Here is a 20,370-nt window from a genome sequence, read left to right on the forward strand (position 1 = left end):
TTTATATTTTGAAATCCATGACAAAATAATTTTTTATTTTTATAGAATTTAAAAAAAAAACAAAAAAAAACTGTACTTTGATAAATTTACAAGGTTATGGGAGAATACTTATCATACGATGAATATAATTATCTGCCAATAAAAACTGTGATAATTTTTAAATAAGACCCAGACACAATTTTTATGACAAAGAATTTCATTGCTCGACCAAACATGCATTGTGATTGGGAAGCAAATCACAAAACTCATCAAGTAAAAGTTCCCAACAAAAGAACTGATATTTGGAGAATCTGTCAGAACTTCAGTCAGCTCAGTGAGACAGATAGACAAATAGACAGATAGACAAATAGACAGATAGACAAATAGAATGATTTATGTGAGCAATCGATCAGAGACAGAAATATAAAGAATAATTTTTTTTTTAAATTCAATCTTCTCTAAGAGACAGAAAAAAAAAATAAAACAAGCCAAGCATGCAGGATCCCCCTTCATGAGTGAACCATTTAAAGGCAATTTTACCTCTATATCCCCCCCCCCCCAGGGAGGCAACCAGAGTTATCCTGGAAAATTCGTTCTGGCAAAAATTTACTTTCACCATGACTGTTTATGCAAATTTTCAAAAAAATCCAAGGCATGGTTATTGAGAAAAGTGTAAATAAATAAACAGGAGTGAATTACTCGGTCCAATCCCTCGTTTGTCTGGAGACAAAAAATAAATTTTAAAATCCCCTCATCAAGACTTAACATCAGTCAAATTGCTCAACTTTTCTTTTTCATACCAACAAGAACGCCATAATTTATTCTTTTTATTATTGTTAACCCAACATGCATTCCAACAAATACTTGTTATTGTTTACAGCAAGTTTTTCTTGTTTTGGGGTTGCCAACAGAACAAACGACTTACCAAAGTTCCCGACAGTTGCATTTTAAGTATAGTGCACGATCCTTGTGTCATCAAACTACAAATAACCCCTATATGAACTTGAATGACTTCCATGGCATATATATATATATATATATATATATATATATATATATTTGAAAATCTTTCGAGGGGTACAGAATTTAATGATGGCTACATATAGACCAATATACATTATTAAGTCCAAGAAGAATTTCTTTTTGCTTGCAAGCAAAAAGAAAATCTTCTTGGACTTAATTTGGTCTCTATGTAATTTTGTTTCCCCTGTTTATTTTTGATATTTTTTTTTCTCCTTTCCCTTGCCATAGTCATGACTTTATTTATTTTTTAATTTTTATCGTATTGTCCTCGATTTGGCTCTGTTGAGCGAGGATCGAAACCGAGTTAGCTGGCCTTTATTTTCATTTTTTATTTTTTCAATAATCATTATGTATATTGGTCTATATGTAGCCATCATTAAATTCTGTACCCCTCGAAAGATTTTCATATATATATATATATATATATATATATATATAGCCATGTTTAAGTAATATAAAAACAAATTTATATAGTGTTCAAATTGATTGGAACAAGAATCAATTTCGAAAAGCAAAAATGAAACTCAATATTTAATAGCGTTTATAATAAAAGATCAAGATAATATCACTCTAGAATTTCTGAACAAAATCACTTTCATATATTTATAGAAGAGTTGGAAGTAATCACTTGTAATACAGGTTGTGTACCCCAACACTCTTTTCACCAGAAAGTCAAAAAGAGCACACGTTCAAAAGGTAATCCCAAGGAAAATGGATAATCAGAGATTTGAAATTGTTAGAAAAAAAAATATTGTTCAAAGCATGATAGAATGTTTATAGTTTTATGAAGTTAATATTCCAAAAATCAAGTAAAAATATTGAAAACTTGGACAGCACCTTCCATTACTCATGGAAAAAAAATATGAAAGGTTGAAGAGTTTTATTCAAAGATAATCAAATTATGTAAAAAAAAAAATAAAAATAAAGTTTAATTTCACAAACAACAATACCACGAGACAAGGGGAGATAATTTCACTATCCTCAGATTCAGTAGAGTAAATTAACAAAGATTTGTTATATTAAAAAGTAATATTATAATACAAGGGAGATAACCTAAAACGGTCAAGTAAGCAACCTGGATTACTCGTGTTGACTTCTAACTTCTCTAGAGACATTGTGTTCTCTTTTGTTCCTCTTTTGTTCCTAAAACCACTTTGTATGTTGGTAATAAGGCCATTGGTTTCCAGGTAGCAGTTTAATCTTTTATTTAACATTTTTGTGAATGTTTTGCTAAGACAACTTGTCAATAGATCTAAAATTTGTGGATCTGTACAGTCTCTTTTTGGTTTAGAAACAGGGATTACAATAGCCTGTTTCCAGCTATTGAGTAGTTTTCCCTTGAATCATATTTTGGTGAAGGTGCTTAAAAGATGTGTTATTGATTTGGGAGGAAATTGGTTCAGAAACTAATAATGTATCTCATCCGCACCGGTAGATGTATTAAGCGATTTGTTTATAGCCTTTTTGATTTCATTCTTAGTAAAAAGATAGTTTGTTTTTTTTTGAGTTGAAGTTAGTTTATCTTTTTTTCGTATTGTGTTTTGCCTTTGGAAGGACTGACTGTAATTTTTCGTAAAGGAATTGTTTGAAAAGGTTTCGGCAAGGAGATTCGTAATATTTTAGTGTTGTTTAGTATGAAATGATGTAAAACGGAGCGTAAGTTTTTGCCGTTTCAAACAGAATGGAACAGCAACGAGTCTATTAGCAGTCTACCATCGTATGTTTGATTGATTTCACTGCAGCTTTCAACTCAGTGGATCGCAAAAGCCTTTGGTACATCGTGCACTACGATGGCTTCCTGGACAAGCTTCTCAACCTCATCAAAGCGTACTATGTGCATATCCGAACAAGAGCAAAGTGTTATAGGGAAGAATCCGATTACTTCATTGTCCAAATGGAAGTCTGCCAAGGATGTATGCTCTCTTCGACCTTGTCCAACTACATCATTGACTGGATCCTAGAAAAAAGCTTGGCTGGTTTCATGGGTGATGACCATCTTCAATGACTACTGCCTCCATTGTTTCCTGCATGTTCACCTCTCCGACCAGATTCCCAAATTCATCATTCGTGATAAATGTAACATTCCTGGCATGGAAGAAATTCTGCTCAAAAGGAGGTTGGTTGTTCGGCCACGTGTTATGCCAGTCTGATGAGAAGTTAATCTGTAAACTAGTGTCACCGAATGTGTCATTGAATTCCAGGCAAAAGTGTATTGAGAATTGTGATGACTATATAAAAAATAAATTCTGGAGTACAAAAGGTTATATATTTTAATGGTACCACTCCCATCTTCATAGCACTTCAACATTTTAAATTAAAAAAAATATGAAGCTTTACTTTTGGAACAACCCTCGTATTCATTGAGATTGCTTAATACTGACAATAGAAATAGGTACATGTTTGATTTCTATGCTGAGAATCTTCAAAAACTAATTAAAAATTAACTTTATTTTTTTTTCACTCAAAGAAAATGATTAATTTTTATAAAAAAAACAAACCAAAAAAACTTCAGTGCTCTTTGGCTTACTGACCTCTTCAACATCTTCGTCAAGTTGTTCCATTGGATCGACTTCTTTGACTAATTCCTGCAGACGACGTCTATCAAGCACCTTGCTTTCTGCAGTTGATGAATTGACTGTCGTTGTGACTTGGGTTGTTGGCATTGTCGGGCGAAGACCCATCTGTGCTGGATTCATACCAATCATTTGATTCGTACTCACTACAGGAGTACAGTTCTCCGTCACGCTTGGAAGTTTGTTCATATTTCAATGACAAACCTTTTTTACTGAAAAATTAAAAAAGAGAAAACAAAAAGAATAAGTACTTCCTAATTTATCCTTGAAATTTGATTTAAAAACAAAAAAAATAAACAAATACTATTTAAAACTATTTTTTTTTCGTGCCACTTACTTGGAATTGTGTCTAACAAAAGACTGTGAGGAGCAAGATGTTTATTCACATTACATTTAAACTTTTGCAGGTTAGTATAGTCAGGAAAGAAACTATTAGAATAGAAGGCTTTCTGGCTTCTAGGGAAGGGATAGGATTTTGCTACTTATCGGGTTAATCGCTATTATGTTTGTCAAGGGGCCACCCAGTATTCCCAAGGGGGTACCCATTATTATAGGCCTTGCGTCTAATTTGTTCGACTTGTAATTTTTTAGATTTTGTGCAAATAAATATTTCAAAGTGTAATATCTGTTCTGATACCACAGTTCATCTTTTCTCTCCTTGGTCAGTGAACAAATCCTTCTCTGCCGAGGCAATTAAAATGGTGCCCCAAACCAGTGTCCTGTTTTAGAAAGCTGGATTTTCCCAGAGACTGTCAGAATGTCATACTTAGGATTACCTTCACTCCGTTAAAAAAAAGTAATTCCTGGGAGTACAGTCATAATAGAACCGATACTACACTACTTTATTAAAAAAGAATAGATTAAACTTTGTTTTTCTTAATAGTTCCTTGGCTCTTTGGCTAATATCAAAGTGTATTAAGTTTTTAATAACGCATAAACAAAAAGATCTCAGTACTCTAAAATTAACGTTAGAGTTATCCCCCTTTTCTGATTTTGTGTTAATCAAAACTGATCCGTGTATAAAAGCACATTATAATAGCGAAATTCAAATTTTTTTTTTACATTAAATTTCAAGGAAAAACAAGTCTCCACTTAATTGTTTGTCATATTACAGTAATGAATATATCATAAACTTATGAAAACCATAAGGCTTTTTTTTTTCTTTTTTTTTTTTTTTTATTCAATTTTCACTCCAAACAAGGCACAGTGCCACTTTGAAACAGGGGGTTACTATCAGGGACTTAATTTGCAGGGGCATTATGAAGGCAGATGAGTAGAAAGATGTTTGTTCACATTACACTTGAACTTCTGCATATCAGTACAATTGGGAAAGCAGAATCCCGGAAGGGAGTTCCAAAGACCTGCAGTTCTGGGGAAGAAACTATTGGAGTAAAAGGCTTTCTTGCACCTAGGGATCTCTACTGTAAAGGGATGAGACTTACTAGCTTGTAGGGTTTGTCGGAGGGTAGTTACGTCGAGGAGGTACAAGTGTTTGCAGTTCGTCAGAGCATTCACCAATGAAGTATTTGTAGAACAGGCAGAGGGATGCAACATCTCGTCGATGGGACAGAGGCTGAAGCCTAGATGACAGTTCAGGATCTATCAGGTTGGCGACTCTCTTTTGAACCCTGTCCAGGAGCGAGAGACAAGCAGCAGATGCACCAGCCCAGATGTGACAACAGTACTCCAAACATGGGCGAATGGTGGCCTTATAGAGGTACAGGATACTTTCAGGCGTAAGTAGTTTTCTAGCACAGTAGAGGGAGCCAACCTTCCTTGCAGCAGCCTTGGCAATGCTCTCAATGTGTATCTATTCCAGTTCATATTCCCTGTAAACGTTAGGCCGAGGAGTTTAAAAGAAGTACTTTCAGGCAATGTGTTCTTGGCCATTGCTATTGGTGGTAGAGGTTTCTTGTAGTTATTGAAGGAAACAAGCTTAGTCTTAGCAGCATTGAATATGACCATCCATTTTTGTCCCCATTCCACTACAGATTGGAGGTCATCCTCTAGTGTTTCTGCCATTTCCTTGGATATGTGTTCATTTGTTTTCCCCTCATATCTGTTATAGAGAGTGGTGTCATCGGCAAATATACCCATCTCCGATACAATTTTATCAGGGAGGTCATTTATGAATATCAGGAATAATAGAGGTCCAAGGATAGACCCCTGAGGTACTCCCGCATTTATGTTATATTGTTTAGATGTACGACCGTCGAGGACAACTTGGATTTTTCTATTACTTAAGAAAGATTTAATTACATTATGAATTCTTCCAGTGATTCCATATGATCTAATTTCCCTTAGAAGACCATCGTGCCATACCCTGTCAAAAGCCTTAGATATATCAAGGGCTACCGCTCTACCCTCCCCTGTTTTGTCCAATGAACGGTATATACGTTCAGAAACTACAGTTAAGATATCTGCTGTTGAATGGGTTTGCCTGAATCCATATTGTTTGTCAGTCAGGAGTTTAGCAGCTGTTAGGTGCTGGACTAGGGCTTGATTAACTAAGGACTCAAATATTTTGGCGAAAAGCGGGAGGAGGCTAATGGGGCGATAATTTAGTGGGTCAGTTCTTTCACCAGAATTCTTGAAGACTGGAACCACAAAAGCGGTTTTCCAGCAGACGGGAAAGCAAGATCATTAAGGCATTTATTGTAAAGTTTGGAGAGAACTGGAGCAACCTCAGCAGAACATTTTTTTAATAGCACAGCCGGGATGAGATCGGGTCCACATGCTTTTGAGATGTCTAGGTTTTTTATAATAGCATGTACCTGAGAAGGGGTGATTTTCAAAGGTAGAAAAAAATATTAAAGAAAACATATTCTGACAAAAATTTGCGAAAAGAAAACGTTTGACTAAAAAAAAAAATTTAAGAGTTCAAAATGGAGGTAAATGGCGTGTAACTATAGCAAATTTTTAACAAATTGTTTTGCTTTGCTTTTAGCATAACCGAGTTACTTCCATTGTTATGTCACGTCTTCCCATAGAAATATGGTGATGTTTTTTTACGATAAAGATTGAAAACTTATGGGCTTTTTTTTTTTTTAAATAATGTACTTCTAATACATCAATTAAGTAAATATCATTACTTTTAGTTGTGTTGTATAATCTCTACTATTATATAAAAATCTGTGTGTGTGTGTTTTTTTTTTCTCTTTTCTGTTTTTCTTATAGGTTCCGAATCAGGTGAGCCTATCTTTTGCAAATTTCACGGAAAAAGTAATTTATATGTCTGGCAGTGTTCTTAGATATGTTTTGTACAGAAATTAATCATGGTTCTTTCGCCAGAATTCTTGTACCACAGAAGCAGTTTTCCAGCAGTCAGGGAAGCAAGATTCGTTAAGGCATTTGTTGTACGTATGTACACATATCCAAAGCAATGGCTAAAACCATAGACAACGATCTTCAGTCTGTAGTGAAATAGGTCCGTAGATGATTGGAAACATTTAATACTACTAAGACTAAGCTTCTTTCCTTTAACAATTAAAAAAAAAACAACTCAACCAATAGCTGCCATGACAAATAACACCCTATCCGAGAGTCCATCTTAAATTGATGGCATTGCCAAGGCTGCTGCAAAATCTATTGTGCTAGAAAATTATTCACACCAGAGAGTATCCTTTACAAAGACAATCCATCCATTCATGCTCAACTTCCCCTGTTGGACACGATTCCAAATAGTAGCCCTTTACGTTTCAAGTGGCAATATGCCTTGTTTGGGATGAAAAAGAGTTTGAAGTGAATAAGAGTTAAAAAATGAATAAATTATATATATATATATATATATATATATATATATATATATATATAAAGCTGAGTGTGTGTGTGTGTGTGTGTGTGTGTGTCTGGTCACAAATAGGCCCCTATATGGTCGACTATTTTAAAAAACTGATTACATATGATAGAAGATGTATCAAGACACAGGAATGGGCATGTTTGATCTGGCAGAACGGTGATTCATTAAAATTGTGGGGTCTGCGTTCGCGCCTGGTCCACAAAGTATGAAAATAAAAAATTTAAAAATTAAAAAAAAAAAACGTTTACAAGTGTTTTTGATATAGATGTACATAATTATACTTTGATAAGTATGTTTTAACTTAAATAGGGATGGTATAATAAAATTGTGGGGTCTGCGTTCGCGCCTGGCCTCCACAGAATGCAAATAGGCACAAACTTTAATAAAGACTTTTCATATATATCTGCGTAAGTATACTTTGATAATTATGTTTCAGTTTGAAGAAATATGGTATAATAAAATTATGGGGTGTTCATTCGCGCCTAACCTCCATAGAATGGAAATATGTCACAAAGTTTAACAAGGTTTTTTAATATAGATCCACAGAATATTGTGATAAGTGTTTCAGTGTGAACAGGTATGGTATAATAAAATTATGGGGTTTATCTATTTTATTTTTACTTTCATCATATTTTGCTTTGGTTTTGATACCCCCGACTTCGAAGCTATCTCTTTACAACCCTTCCTTTTCATAACCTATCATCTATAAATATAAAAGCGAAAATGTATGTATGTGTGTGTGTATGTGTGTGTTCGCTTTTTCTGTATGTCAACAAAAGGCTTTTTTTTTCGCTTCACAACTTTTTAAAACTTTTTATATCACATATAAATCGTAATATTTCACAGTTAACAACGAAGATCGCCTGTCTATTTAATTTGCTCGATTTCGGGAAGATAAATATTCAACATTTGTCGCTCGCCACATGTGGGTTAGTCTTTTTCCTATAACATCTTGGGGGAGGGAAAAAAAAGCGTTAAGCAGTAAATGAATACTATCCCGCAGTCAAACTTGACCTCATTAACTCATTAAAACGGACACCTGCTAAATCCAAGTAATTAAATAAATTTAAACGTGTTTCCGTTAGCATCTCGCGGTGGGGCAATAGTTAACGTCGCACTTTTTGTTTTTTCGCACTTTAATTTACAACTTTGCCTCAAGGGTTCGGGTTCGATCCTCATACTTACTTTTTTTTTTTTAACCTCCCCCCCCACACACACCTCCAAACACCCGGGCAACGCCAGATACCCTCGCTAGTACTTTAATAAATCAGAGTCCATTTTCTGTAGGCTGTTTTTGAACGCAGTCAACGGCAGGTACTTTTGCTAGTATATATATATATATACACACACACTAGTAGGCCGCCCTGCATTGCCCGGTCATAAAATGTTTAAATATGATATTTTGATTAATGCAGATTTTGCATTTATTATTATATTGAGCCCAATATATAGCAATAATTTAAAACGTTTAAAAAAAAATTTAAAAAAAAAAAAAAAAAGAAAGAAACAACTTGTACACAAGAATCAAAACCAAAACGTTTAGCTTACGATTTATTTTTTCCTTTGACATTAATGCTTGAGCTATGAAGACATGTTTACTGCAAGGCTAAAAATTAAAACATGAACCAATATCTATTACGTTACGCATGCATATTCGTAATGCCGTAATTCGACCTTCACCTGCCAAATTCCATTTTTTTAATTTTCACTTTTGCACTGATTTTCTTCGGCTAAATCCAAGTTTTGCATGGGTTCGAATACCCTATATATTAAGTTTCATGTCCGCAGACCAAAAACTGACAGAGGTGTTTGGTAGGCAAAATTTTTTAAATAAATATATATACACATACATAAATATATATATATAGAAAGAGGTTTGTGTTTACTATAACCTTTTTATGCAAATATTACACAAGTATAAATCATGTAGAATATCTGCATGAATATAATTACACGTAATAGTTAACTAAAGAGGATCATCCCATAAGAAAACTGAAAAATCTAATAGGGAATAAATTAAAACGAATGTTTAAAAAAAATATGCAAATTAGCTAGATCCTTTGCTAATGAATGCAATTCCACAACCCATATATAACAAAGTTGTATTTTCTTTTTAAATAAATAGAAAAAAGGGTTTTTAATATTAATATCAATACACACAAAAAAAACTAAATTTATAGGAGTGTATCTATATCTATAAAAGTGAACGTGTCTGTGTGTCTGTGTACATTTTCCTTCACAATAACTGTTAATTTTAAGTCTACAGACTCGAAATTTGATATACAGGGTACTGAGATTTGGGAAAATCTATGTGATCGGTTTTCGGCCAGAAATTTAGCTGTTAAGGGGTCAAAGTTCAACAATTTGACCTGTGAGAACTCTAACAAACTTCTCCGACAATTTTGGGTCTAAACACTTGAAATTTTAGATATAGGTTCCTTAGACATGGATCTAACTTAATAACTCGATTTGAGCCCAAAACAATAAATTTTAAGGGGTCATAATAGGGGTCAAATTTTAAAAAAATGACCATTTTTGTTTCTTTTTGCTTTCTTTTTATTTTGTTTTTTTAATGTCCACCTACTTTTTGCTAACCGTGTATATATATATATATATATATATATATATATATATATATATATATATATAAAAGTGAACATGTCTGTGTGTGTGTGTACATTTCCCTACACAATAACTCTGTAAATTTTAAATCTACAGACTCGAAATTTGATATACAGAGTACTGAGATTTGGGAAAATCTATGTGATCGGTTTTCGGCCAGAAATTTGGCTGTTAAGGGGTCAAAGTTCAACGATTTGACCTTTGAGAACTCTACCAAACTCCTCCGACAATTTTGGGTCTAAACACTTGAAATTTTAGATATAGGTTCCTTAGACATGGATCCAACTTAATAACTCGATTTGAGCCCAAAACAATAAATGCTAAGGGGTCATAATAGGGGTCAAAGTTAAAAAAATTGACCGTTTTTTTTTGTTTTTTTTTGCTCAGCATACACCTCCAAACACCCGTGCAACGCCGGGCACCCATGCTAGTATATATATATATATATATATATATATATATATATATATATATATATATATATATATAAGGCAGTTGACTGTGTGTATGTGTCCAGGTAAAAGGCCAACACTACAAAACAAAAAGCCACAAAGTTGCCAAATTCTTGATTGGCATTGTCCTGGATCAATATCTAAAATTAGAAAAATTAGCAGGGAAACCTGACGTTGCCCAGGATTGAATGATGATCACCAAATGTTTCACACTCAAATCGATTGATTGCCTGTTCCAGTTGGGAACCCATCATGTTGCACTGGGAGGAAGCTTCACATGCCTCCCTGTAGTTACTCTCCATAATACATTGCACTGTAGAGAACCTACTGTTGATTTTATAAAATTATTTTTATATGTAATGGCTTGAATTAAAGTTTAAAATGCAAAAAGTCAAGTATCATGGTTCAATTGTGCTTTAAACAGAAACATTCATTTCGAACGCACCTCTGTCATATCAAAGAACCTACTGTTTATATTATATACTGGGCCTTTCTGCTTGTGTGGTAATAAAACTTCTCAAATGCATTTGTGATGTTAGGCTGTATAAGTTGTTAACTTTGGCCAAAACCGCCTGTTCCTTCTTTCATCGGATTTTTTTGGATAATCGATACTTATCAATGACATTCTGATACAAAACCTATCTAAGAACACTGCCAGGTACATAAAGTACATTTATGTGAAATTTCATAAAAATCGGTTCAGCCGTTTCAGAATCCATAAGAAATGAACTCACAAAATTCCTTTTATATAATAGCAAATAATTATTCATTCTTTGAGGGTCAACTGAGAAAAATTTTGTTGAAGCGATTTTTCAGCCATTTCCAATGTTATCTACTAAGACGAGGGTAATAACTTATTTTTATTTTCAATTTAAGAGAAAGGAATGAGCTAGGTGGAGATGTATGTATAAAAAGGTAGTTGCCTGTGTGTATGTGTCCAGTTAAAAGCCAAACACTACAAAACAAACAGCCACAAAGTTGGCAAATTCTTGATTGGTGTTGCCCAGGATCAATATTTAAAATTTTTTAAAATAAATATTCATGCATTCTTTGGGGACCAGATTTTGTCGTAGCAATTTTTTAACCACTTCCAACATTATGTATTATATTAAGTGAATGATTTATATTATTTTCAGTATGAGAGAGAGGAATAAGCTGGGTGGAGACAAACTGAACTGAATTGGCATTACCCTTCGGCAGGTTGAACCAGCTTCCTCCAAAGGAGAAAGTTTCATGGGAATATAAAATTCACAAACGGTTGCCAGTTGCTTGTAATGGAGATGAAACTGATAAGGGTAACTGATGTGGAAAAATGGGAAAGAGTGATGGACAGATTGAGAAAAAAAGGTTTAATATAAATATGTTGCACCGCTTTGATTTTGTTTTTGTTTTTGTTTTTGTTATGTCCCTGAGTAGCTGTGGGTATCCCTGCTAGTTAAGTTTGAAATGCAATGTAATTTTGGACAAGGGTGCCAATAGTTCTTTGTAACATTTTAAATAATTAAAATGCCAAGTATTCAGGGTCCCCCTCCACAAGTGAAAAAATTTACTTTTACTATGACTAATGTTTGTACAAAATTTTTTAAAAATTTCAATGAGTGGTTATTGAGAAAAGTGCAAACAAACAAAGGGGCAAACAATTTTGGGGCAATTTTACCCCTATAATGCCCCTAGGAGAACAAGCAAGAGTTATCTTGTAAAATCGATTCTGGCAAAAATTTACTTTCACCATGACTAATGTTTGTGCAAAATTTCAAAAAAATCCAAGGTGTGGTTATTGAGAAAAGTGCGGATAAATGAACAGACAAATGAGAGTGAATTACTACGTCGAATTCCTCCTTTGTCGAGGAACCAGCAAAACTACACTCATAAATTAAGTTAGTTCTCAATGTCCGTTATCAATTCCATTATTCTTCCTTGAGTAATTTTCTAGATAACTGGATTTCATAATAGAATGGAGAAACTAATCAAACTATTCAGCTTTGGAATCAACCACGTTATTAAATACATACTGAAAAATTGTTCAGATGAAAATGTCCAGGATCTGAAAGATTGGACACGCTAATGAAAGTGAAAGCGAAAATTAAATAAGAGAGAACCGCAAACTTGCATTATCCATTCTATCATCTCGCTCCGTTACGCAAACTTGCATTATCCATTCTATCATCTCGCTCCGTTACGCAAACTAATCAACTTTATCATTACGATCTTTTTTTTTTTTCCACGTCTTTTCAAAGAAAGATGAATACAGGTTAAAATGTTCCTTACGTCTGTCTTTACTTTTGAGAAATTTACTTTTTTCAATTTTCACTATCTGTACCCAACCGGTGTTACCTGGAATGCAGAGAAATCATTTTAATTTTATAATTAAACTAGCCTGGGTTCCTGGCGTTTCCCAGGTGTTTGGAGGTGTGTGTTGAGCACAAAAAAAAAAAAAAAAAGTGGTAGTAGGCAGGCAGGCTCGAACCCATATTAGGAAGGAGGCAGAGAACGTGAAAAAAAAACTTGAAGTCTTTGCTGTTGCGCCCAGCACCAAACCGGAAGTAACGTAGGTTTAAATTAAGGTTAGTCAATCGAAAAGAGGGGATGACTTTTGAAAATATCGGTGAAAAAAGCGACCCCTCCCTGTAGAAAAGAGCCCAGTTGAGGGTGAAGGAATTAATGCTTTTAGCCAATTTTTCAATATGTGTCATCTGAAGGGTCGAGCTTCAAAATGATACCAATCTCGAGAAAATGCACCACCTCTGTCGAAAGTTTTAGGCAGACATACAAGTATACATACATACATATATTTAAACAGGCAGGTGAGATTTATATAATAGACTAGCGAGGGGTACCCGGCGTTGCCCGGGTGTTTTTCAGTATGTGTGGTCGGATGGGGGTGGGGGTGTTAATGAAAACCTAAAAATAAGCGAAGTAAAAAAAAAAAAAAACAGAAAAACGAACGCTAAAAAACCCTGTTTAGGGGGGGGGGGGTTACCCGGCATTGCCCGAGTGTTTGGAGGTGTGTGTGGTTGTTAATGAAAACCTAAGAATAAGCGAAGTAAAAAAGAAAACATAAAAACGAACGTTAAAACTTAAGCGGGGGGGGGGGGGGTAATCAAAACATCGAAAAAAAAAACACAAAAAAAACTAACATAAGGCAAACGAACAACGTTAAATGTAAAAATCGAAAAAACAAAAACGAAAACAGAAAAACGAACGTTAAAACTAAAAACCAAAAAAAAAAAAAAAAAACATGTGAAAAATGGCTTAAATAAGCCTGTTTCAATATTAAAATTTAAAAAATCGGTGGGTACCCGGGTGTTTCTGGGTGTGTGTGGTTGGTGGGGAGTGTTAATGAAAACCTAAGAATAAGCGAAGTAAAAAAAAAAAAAAAAAACAGAAAAATGAACGTTACATGAAAAATGGCTTAAATAACCCTGCTTCAATATTTAAATTTTTAAAATCGAAAAAAAAAAAAGAAAAGACATCTCACACCACGATTCGAACCCAAAACGTTTAGATAATGGCCCAACGCTCGAACCAACTAAGCAAACACGACGTACATGAAATTTAGTCAGTTCTTCAACTATTTAAACTAAAGCAGGTCATGACGTCATCTGATGCATGTGTAGAACCGATCTCGTCATGAGAGGACAGTTTTTGTTGCCCCCCCCCATAGAAAATTGTTGATTTCAGGGTGAAAAAGTTACGTTTTTGGCCAATTTTTTTATATTTTTCGGGCAAAGGATGGAGCTTCAATATGATACCAAGTTTGTTAATTTTTGTTTTGTCTGTCGAAAGTTTTTAGCGAACACACAAACACACATACATACAAACACACATTTTCGCTTTTATATATATAGACTATCGGGGGAGGGGGGAATAATCAAAACAAAAGAATAAGCAAAGTAATAACCCTGTTTAAATATTATAAAAAAATAATGTTAAAACTTATTTATAAAAAATCGTTACCAGGGTGTTTGTAGGTGTGTGTGTTGGAGGGAAACATTAAAAAAAAAAAGTTTTGGTAGGTAGGTAGGTAGGTAGGTAGGTAGGTAGGTAGGTAGGATCGAACCCAAAGCCTTGAAGCAAAGGTGGAAAATAAAATGTGAAAAAAACCTGACACGTTACCCGCTCAGCCAGCAAGGAAGAGTAACTGAAACACGTTTGAATTTATTTAAGTATTAAAAACAGAATTGACAGGTACGCATATTTAATGAGGTCAAATAGAAATACCACAATTAATTTTTACTGCGAGGCAGGTTTTTGGCGTTTGTTTACCAAACTTTGGCTGGTTTTGTTCCCCAAGATGTTGGGGAGGCGGCAACCAGCTCCCAATAAAAAGGAGATTGTCCAAATTGAATAGCAATTGTCTGATATAAGGAGTCTCCCTCGCATTGATCAAAAGCTGATTGCTTTCTGGACGTTCCCGTGCGATTGCCGGGAACAATCCCTTAGCTTCAAATTAGTTTTGCTTTTATACAAAAAAGCCGAACGAACACAAGAGGGGCTGAAATAGCAAGAATTATTTTATAAAGCCCCCCCTCTTGGGTAGAGCACTATCGTAAATTATTTTACTCGCTACTTAATTTAGCTGAAAAAATGCGAAGCTCGCGGTTTGTTTACAAACAAACGTTTGAGCCCTCTACGAGTGGCGGACGGATGTTTATTTAAATAGACATTTGGACAGTTTAATTTCGGCCACCGATTCCGTAGTCAGGGGGTAGAACTGCCGACTGTCATCACGACGGTTCTAGGTTCGATCCTCGGTTTGGGAGAGGTGTTAGTCTAGCGGCACTGATGAGTTGTGAAACAACGAAACAGGTCTGTATGTCGATGACTAAAATATATTTTATAAAGCCCCCCTCTTGGGTAGAGCACTATCGTAAATTATCTTACTCGCTACTTAATTTAGCTGAAAAAATGCGAAGCTCGCGGTTTGTTTACAAACAAACGTTTGAGCCCTCTACGAGTGGCGGACGGATGTTTATTTAAATAGACATTTGGACAGTTTAATTTCGGCCACCGATTCCGTAGTCAGGGGGTAGAACTGCCGACTGTCATCACGACGGTTCTAGGTTCGATCCTCGGTTTGGGAGAGGTGTTAGTCTAGCGGCACTGATGAGTTGTGAAACAACGAAACAGGTCTGTATGTCGATGACTAAAATATATTTTATATATATATATATATATAAATCAACATTGTCTTTCCCCTCTTTATTTTAGCAATGCTGCCCCACTTCTTCCAATTTCTAAATAAGTACTATTTATTGGAAATCCAATATCTGGATCTTATGTCTTACTTGGCCTCCCATCCTACTTCCAATATTTATCCTATCACCTTTATGGGTTTCGGTCAACCATTTCTAACCATTATCACCCCCTACACACACACACTTTTTCCTATTGTTGAGGAATCACTTCCTAACGCTCCCCAGAGACCTGGTTTAGGGCGCCGGGGGGGGGGGGGGGTTCGTCTATAGTATCATAATGTATTATAAAGTAACAAAGTTTCTGATTTTATTAACTATTTGAAATCAACGAGTACATGTCTTAAAGATTTTTTTTCATTCTTTGGCAACAACAGGTACCTCTGCTAGTACATCAAATAATTTTTTTTTTTTTTTACAATAGGTCAATGCCTTGATAGATTCGATTGCATTAAAGTAAACAAAAATGATCGATTATATTGGATCAGTTTGTTAATTATGTGAAAGTTTGCCTTTAAAGGTCAACTTAAATGTTAAGAATGTTGAGAAACATCAAGCCAACAGCTCTCATACGCCATTACGAAAACAAAAAACAAAATAAATTATTGGTCGATTCATTATGACATCTCAAACACGACTTGAAAATAACTGACTGGGAAAAATTTTTTTAAATGATATACCTTCCCCCTCATTCCCAATAAAATATTAAAACATCAATTTTCTAAATTTTCCTTTTTTTTTTTTTTCTAAATAAGATTTCTCTTTAACTTAAATATTCACAAAATTATCATATTGATTGATTTTGTGATTTATCTAAGTATTTCTTTCTCTGATTCCAGGAATCAGTGTTCTTTATAGCCAAGTGAACAGCTCAGATATTGAATAGTGATTTTCAAGGAATTACATGTTCTTCATCTGGGAAATTTATGCTGCATAACTGCAGGAAGACGTTTTTCCTTGGTTCAAAAAATAAATCTGAAAGTTTTATGTTTTTATTAACTTGAATAAATGTTTACATTTCATTTTTTTTCTACAATGAATGCATCAGCACGTTATTCACTAATCGAACGAGTTATGAACGTCAAAATCAACTTTAAAATGATGATAAAAAAATGTGGGAAATAAGATATCATATCTTTGCCTACAAACAAAAATCGCCTCATATTATTATAGGGCTGTTCAATTCTTTCCCACTGCAAGAACTTAGACACCAGAATCGGAAAGGGGGATTGAAAAGTCAGCACCCCCAAGGGGGGGCATTCTAACCTGCAAAAAGTGCCTGGACAGCCCCATCAGCATTCCTCGGTAAGGGCGCCCCAGGTGATTAGCAATAAACTAACCCCTTCTCAAAGAGAGAAGGCAAAGTCTGGGAAGGTGGACCTCCTAGAACTGGACAGAACTAAACTCCCATCGCAAAATCAACAGGACCTGATCAATACAGATCATTACTGTTGATTTTGGGGGCCCAGGATAAAAAATATATCACCTCATATTCGGGCTCTACATTGTGATTGAAACAGTCGCATTTGCAAGTGATTTTTCAGAGTGGCGACTAGAAATAATAAAACGCTTATCTTTTGGCAATTGTATTTCTTTCACTGACAATCTTCACTACTGAGTGAAAAATATCTTTTCAACTTTTTTTTTTTAATAAAACAAAGTTAAATTATTTAAACAATAAAAGTTTAACACAATAATATATCTTTTTTTTTAACGAAGGCTATTAAAAAAAAAAACATCTGAAGAAATCAGAATGTTTATACCTTCAAGTATCAACATAAAATTTGTTGTATATTTAGAATTACACTTATTAAAAAATATACAGAAAAATCTTTATGTACATACTCGTCACAGAACGAAAATGTCATATTCTAAAAATCATGTGGGTTTGGCTAGTAACTTTTCTATTTGGCTAGTAAACGAAAATATCTAGGTTCACTGGGTATATTCAATAGGTAGTTTTTAAAAAAAATTTTTTGATGAGTCCAGTTGCTCCTGTAATTACTGGAATGATAAAGATCTTCCTGAGATTCCAGTTTCTTTTCACGTCATACATAAGACATTGGTATTCATTATCTTTTTCTTCTTTTTTTTTAACCAGCATCATTGGGAACACTAGCATCTATTAAGGTTGCTTCTTTCTCCTTGCCCCATGTCACTATTTAAGGTTTAATGACTTCGTTTCTTTTTTTTAAATGCATAGCTGTAATAATTGCATAGTCATACTGTTCTTAAACCATGTTTTAGTACTGATATGTTTCTGAAAACTAACCCTATTTTAGTAAAAACAAAAATATTTTCTAATAGTAAATACAAAAACCAAAATAAATCTAACATTTTGAGGAGGGTTGAAAAGTTTTTATCATAAAAAGTCAAATGTTTTATCTCTTAATGAAAAATGGTTTCCCGTCTTTACCTAGAAAATCATGAACTTCAATTATGTGTCTTCAGTTTTGTTCTCGACTTGCTTATAAATATGGCGAGTATAAATTTCGAACAAAGTTTTATATATATACTAAAACTTGCTAAAACATGGTTTAATTAATAATAAATTATTTGGAAGTAATGCCGAATTTCATTTTATCCTAAATAATTTAGGTGACTGAAATAGGAATTAACATACAAAGGTAATTCTCACTCTCACCGACAAAATCTTTGGAGATAATCAAAGAAATTTTGGTGCGTTTACAGTAAATTTCAGCATTTACGGAGATTCACAAGTCTTGACGTATGGATGAGAAAATAACGAAAATGAACACTGGTTGCTAAGACGCCAAAAAAAAATAGAGATTCCACTGAGGTATAACCCTATGTCTTCTGGGCTGCATTCGTCGCAATCCTGGTTCATGGGACCATATTAGTGATATACCTCTGGCCGTGTTCATCGATCCCGGCTCACAGATGAAACTCAGCAGGGCTACACTCCTAACTGTTTAGTGGTGGACCTTTCAAAAATGTAACCAGATGCTTACTGGTTACTGGAAAATATCACTGATGCTCAGGGCATGCAAAACGTGCATGACCTTAAGTCTGTGTGGCAACACTGTTTACTTTGGCAATCGCTTTGACTTTGTGCTGAATCTGGTCTGTGTCTTCCATTGTCTAGTGTCAGGGTATATCTGAAACGAACTGCATCCTCACTCAGGCTAGCATTCGATAAGTAAAGAAAAACCTTTCTTATAAATAAATAAAATAATTATTCATAAAATATTCTTAAGAGTACACTTGTATTAAGTTGGGTTCTTAACGGCCTTCTGATGCAGGTTCTTACAACCAGGTTCATTTAGACAACCTCCCAGATAGGAACAAGAGCTTTTCAACTTAGCTTTTCTGAGGGTTTCTGGCCCTGGGCGATGCGTTCTCTTCAATGCCAGTCAGCCAAATCCCTTATTCTAAAAACATAATGGTTATTATCAAACGTAATTGCCAGCCACCTACCTTTTGAGATCATTCTGTTTTCCTCTCTAGAGATTACTCTTTCCTTTCTCTATCTCATTATTTTATATTCCTTTTTCTTTTCTTGTGAATCTCTTTCTCTTTCGTATCTCTCTTTAATACTCTTTTTCTTTCTTTCTCTTCAACACAAATTATTTTTCTCTTAAAGACACTATTATCTTTCGGATTTAATTCCTATCACTTACACTTAAATATAATTCCTATCACTTGGCACTTAAATATAACTATGACAATATTTCCTAGATAATAGAGCAGACCTCTCGTCGCCATGTCAACTTCACTTCTCTTTTCTGTTTATCATATCTATATATCTAGAAAAGTGAAAATGTCTGTGTACATTTCCCTACCCAATAACTCTGTCAATTTTCGGTCTAGAGACTCGAGATTTGACATAAGGAGTATTGAGATTTGGGAAAATCTTTTTAATCGGTTTTCGGTGAGACATTTGGCTGTCTACCAAACTCCTCTGTCAATTTTGAGTCTAAACACTTTAAATTTTAAATATAGGTTACTTGGACATGGATCAAACTTTTTAATTTGATTTGAGCCCCAAAAAATAAATGTTACGGGTTCAAAATTGGGGTTAAAGTTTAAAAAAATTTGACCTCTACAGTCTCTACCAAATTACTCAGCCAACTTCTGGTCTAAACATTTGAAATTTTACATAAAGGGTATTCAGAGATAGGACAAGCTTTTTCATCAGCTTGGGTTGAAAATTTGTAGCTGCCAAGGAGTCAATGTTTAAAAGATTTGATCTTTGCAGTGTTTAGCAAACTACTCAGCCAATGTTTGGTCTAAACATTTGAAACTTTACATAATGGGTATTCAGACATGCGGCAAGCATTTTAATTAGCTTTGGGGTGAAAATTTGGCTGCCAAAACGTCAAAGTTGAAAGAGTTGACCTTCCCAGATTCTACCAAATTCCTCCACCAATTTTGGGTCTAAAGACTTGAAATTTTAGATGTAGGTAACATGGACACTGGTAAAACTTTGTAATTTGATTTGAGACCAAAATAATAAATGTTAAGGGGTCAAAGTTTTTAAAAAATTGACCTCTTCGGTCTCTACGAAATTACTCAGACAAATTTTGGTTTAAGCATTTTAAATCTTACATAAAGTGTATTCACACACAGGTCAAGTTATGAACAGTAGATAGGACCCGAGCAAAGCCGGGCTGAACTGTTAGTCGGCAATAAAAACATATTCTAAATTTTGAAGAAAAGAATGAATTCCTTAAACCCCATGTCAAACACCCCACCCAGTTCTTAGC

General features: G+C 34.4%; 1 protein-coding gene across 1 annotated transcript in view; it reads right to left on the reverse strand.

The window, feature by feature from the left end:
• Positions 1–20,370, reverse strand: part of LOC145285793 (transcription initiation factor TFIID subunit 12-like) — a 38,345-nt gene that overhangs the window by 4,916 nt on the left and 13,059 nt on the right. The window contains exon 2 of the mRNA XM_080134164.1: positions 3,534–3,787. Within this exon, the coding sequence (XP_079990290.1) occupies positions 3,534–3,764 (231 nt within the window). The 5' untranslated portion in view covers positions 3,765–3,787. The remainder of the gene's footprint in view (positions 1–3,533; positions 3,788–20,370) is intronic.

Source organism: Euprymna scolopes, chromosome 10, assembly GCF_053919585.1.
Source record: "Euprymna scolopes isolate OS-2025 chromosome 10, ASM5391958v1, whole genome shotgun sequence".
NCBI lineage: Eukaryota > Metazoa > Mollusca > Cephalopoda > Sepiida > Sepiolidae > Euprymna > Euprymna scolopes.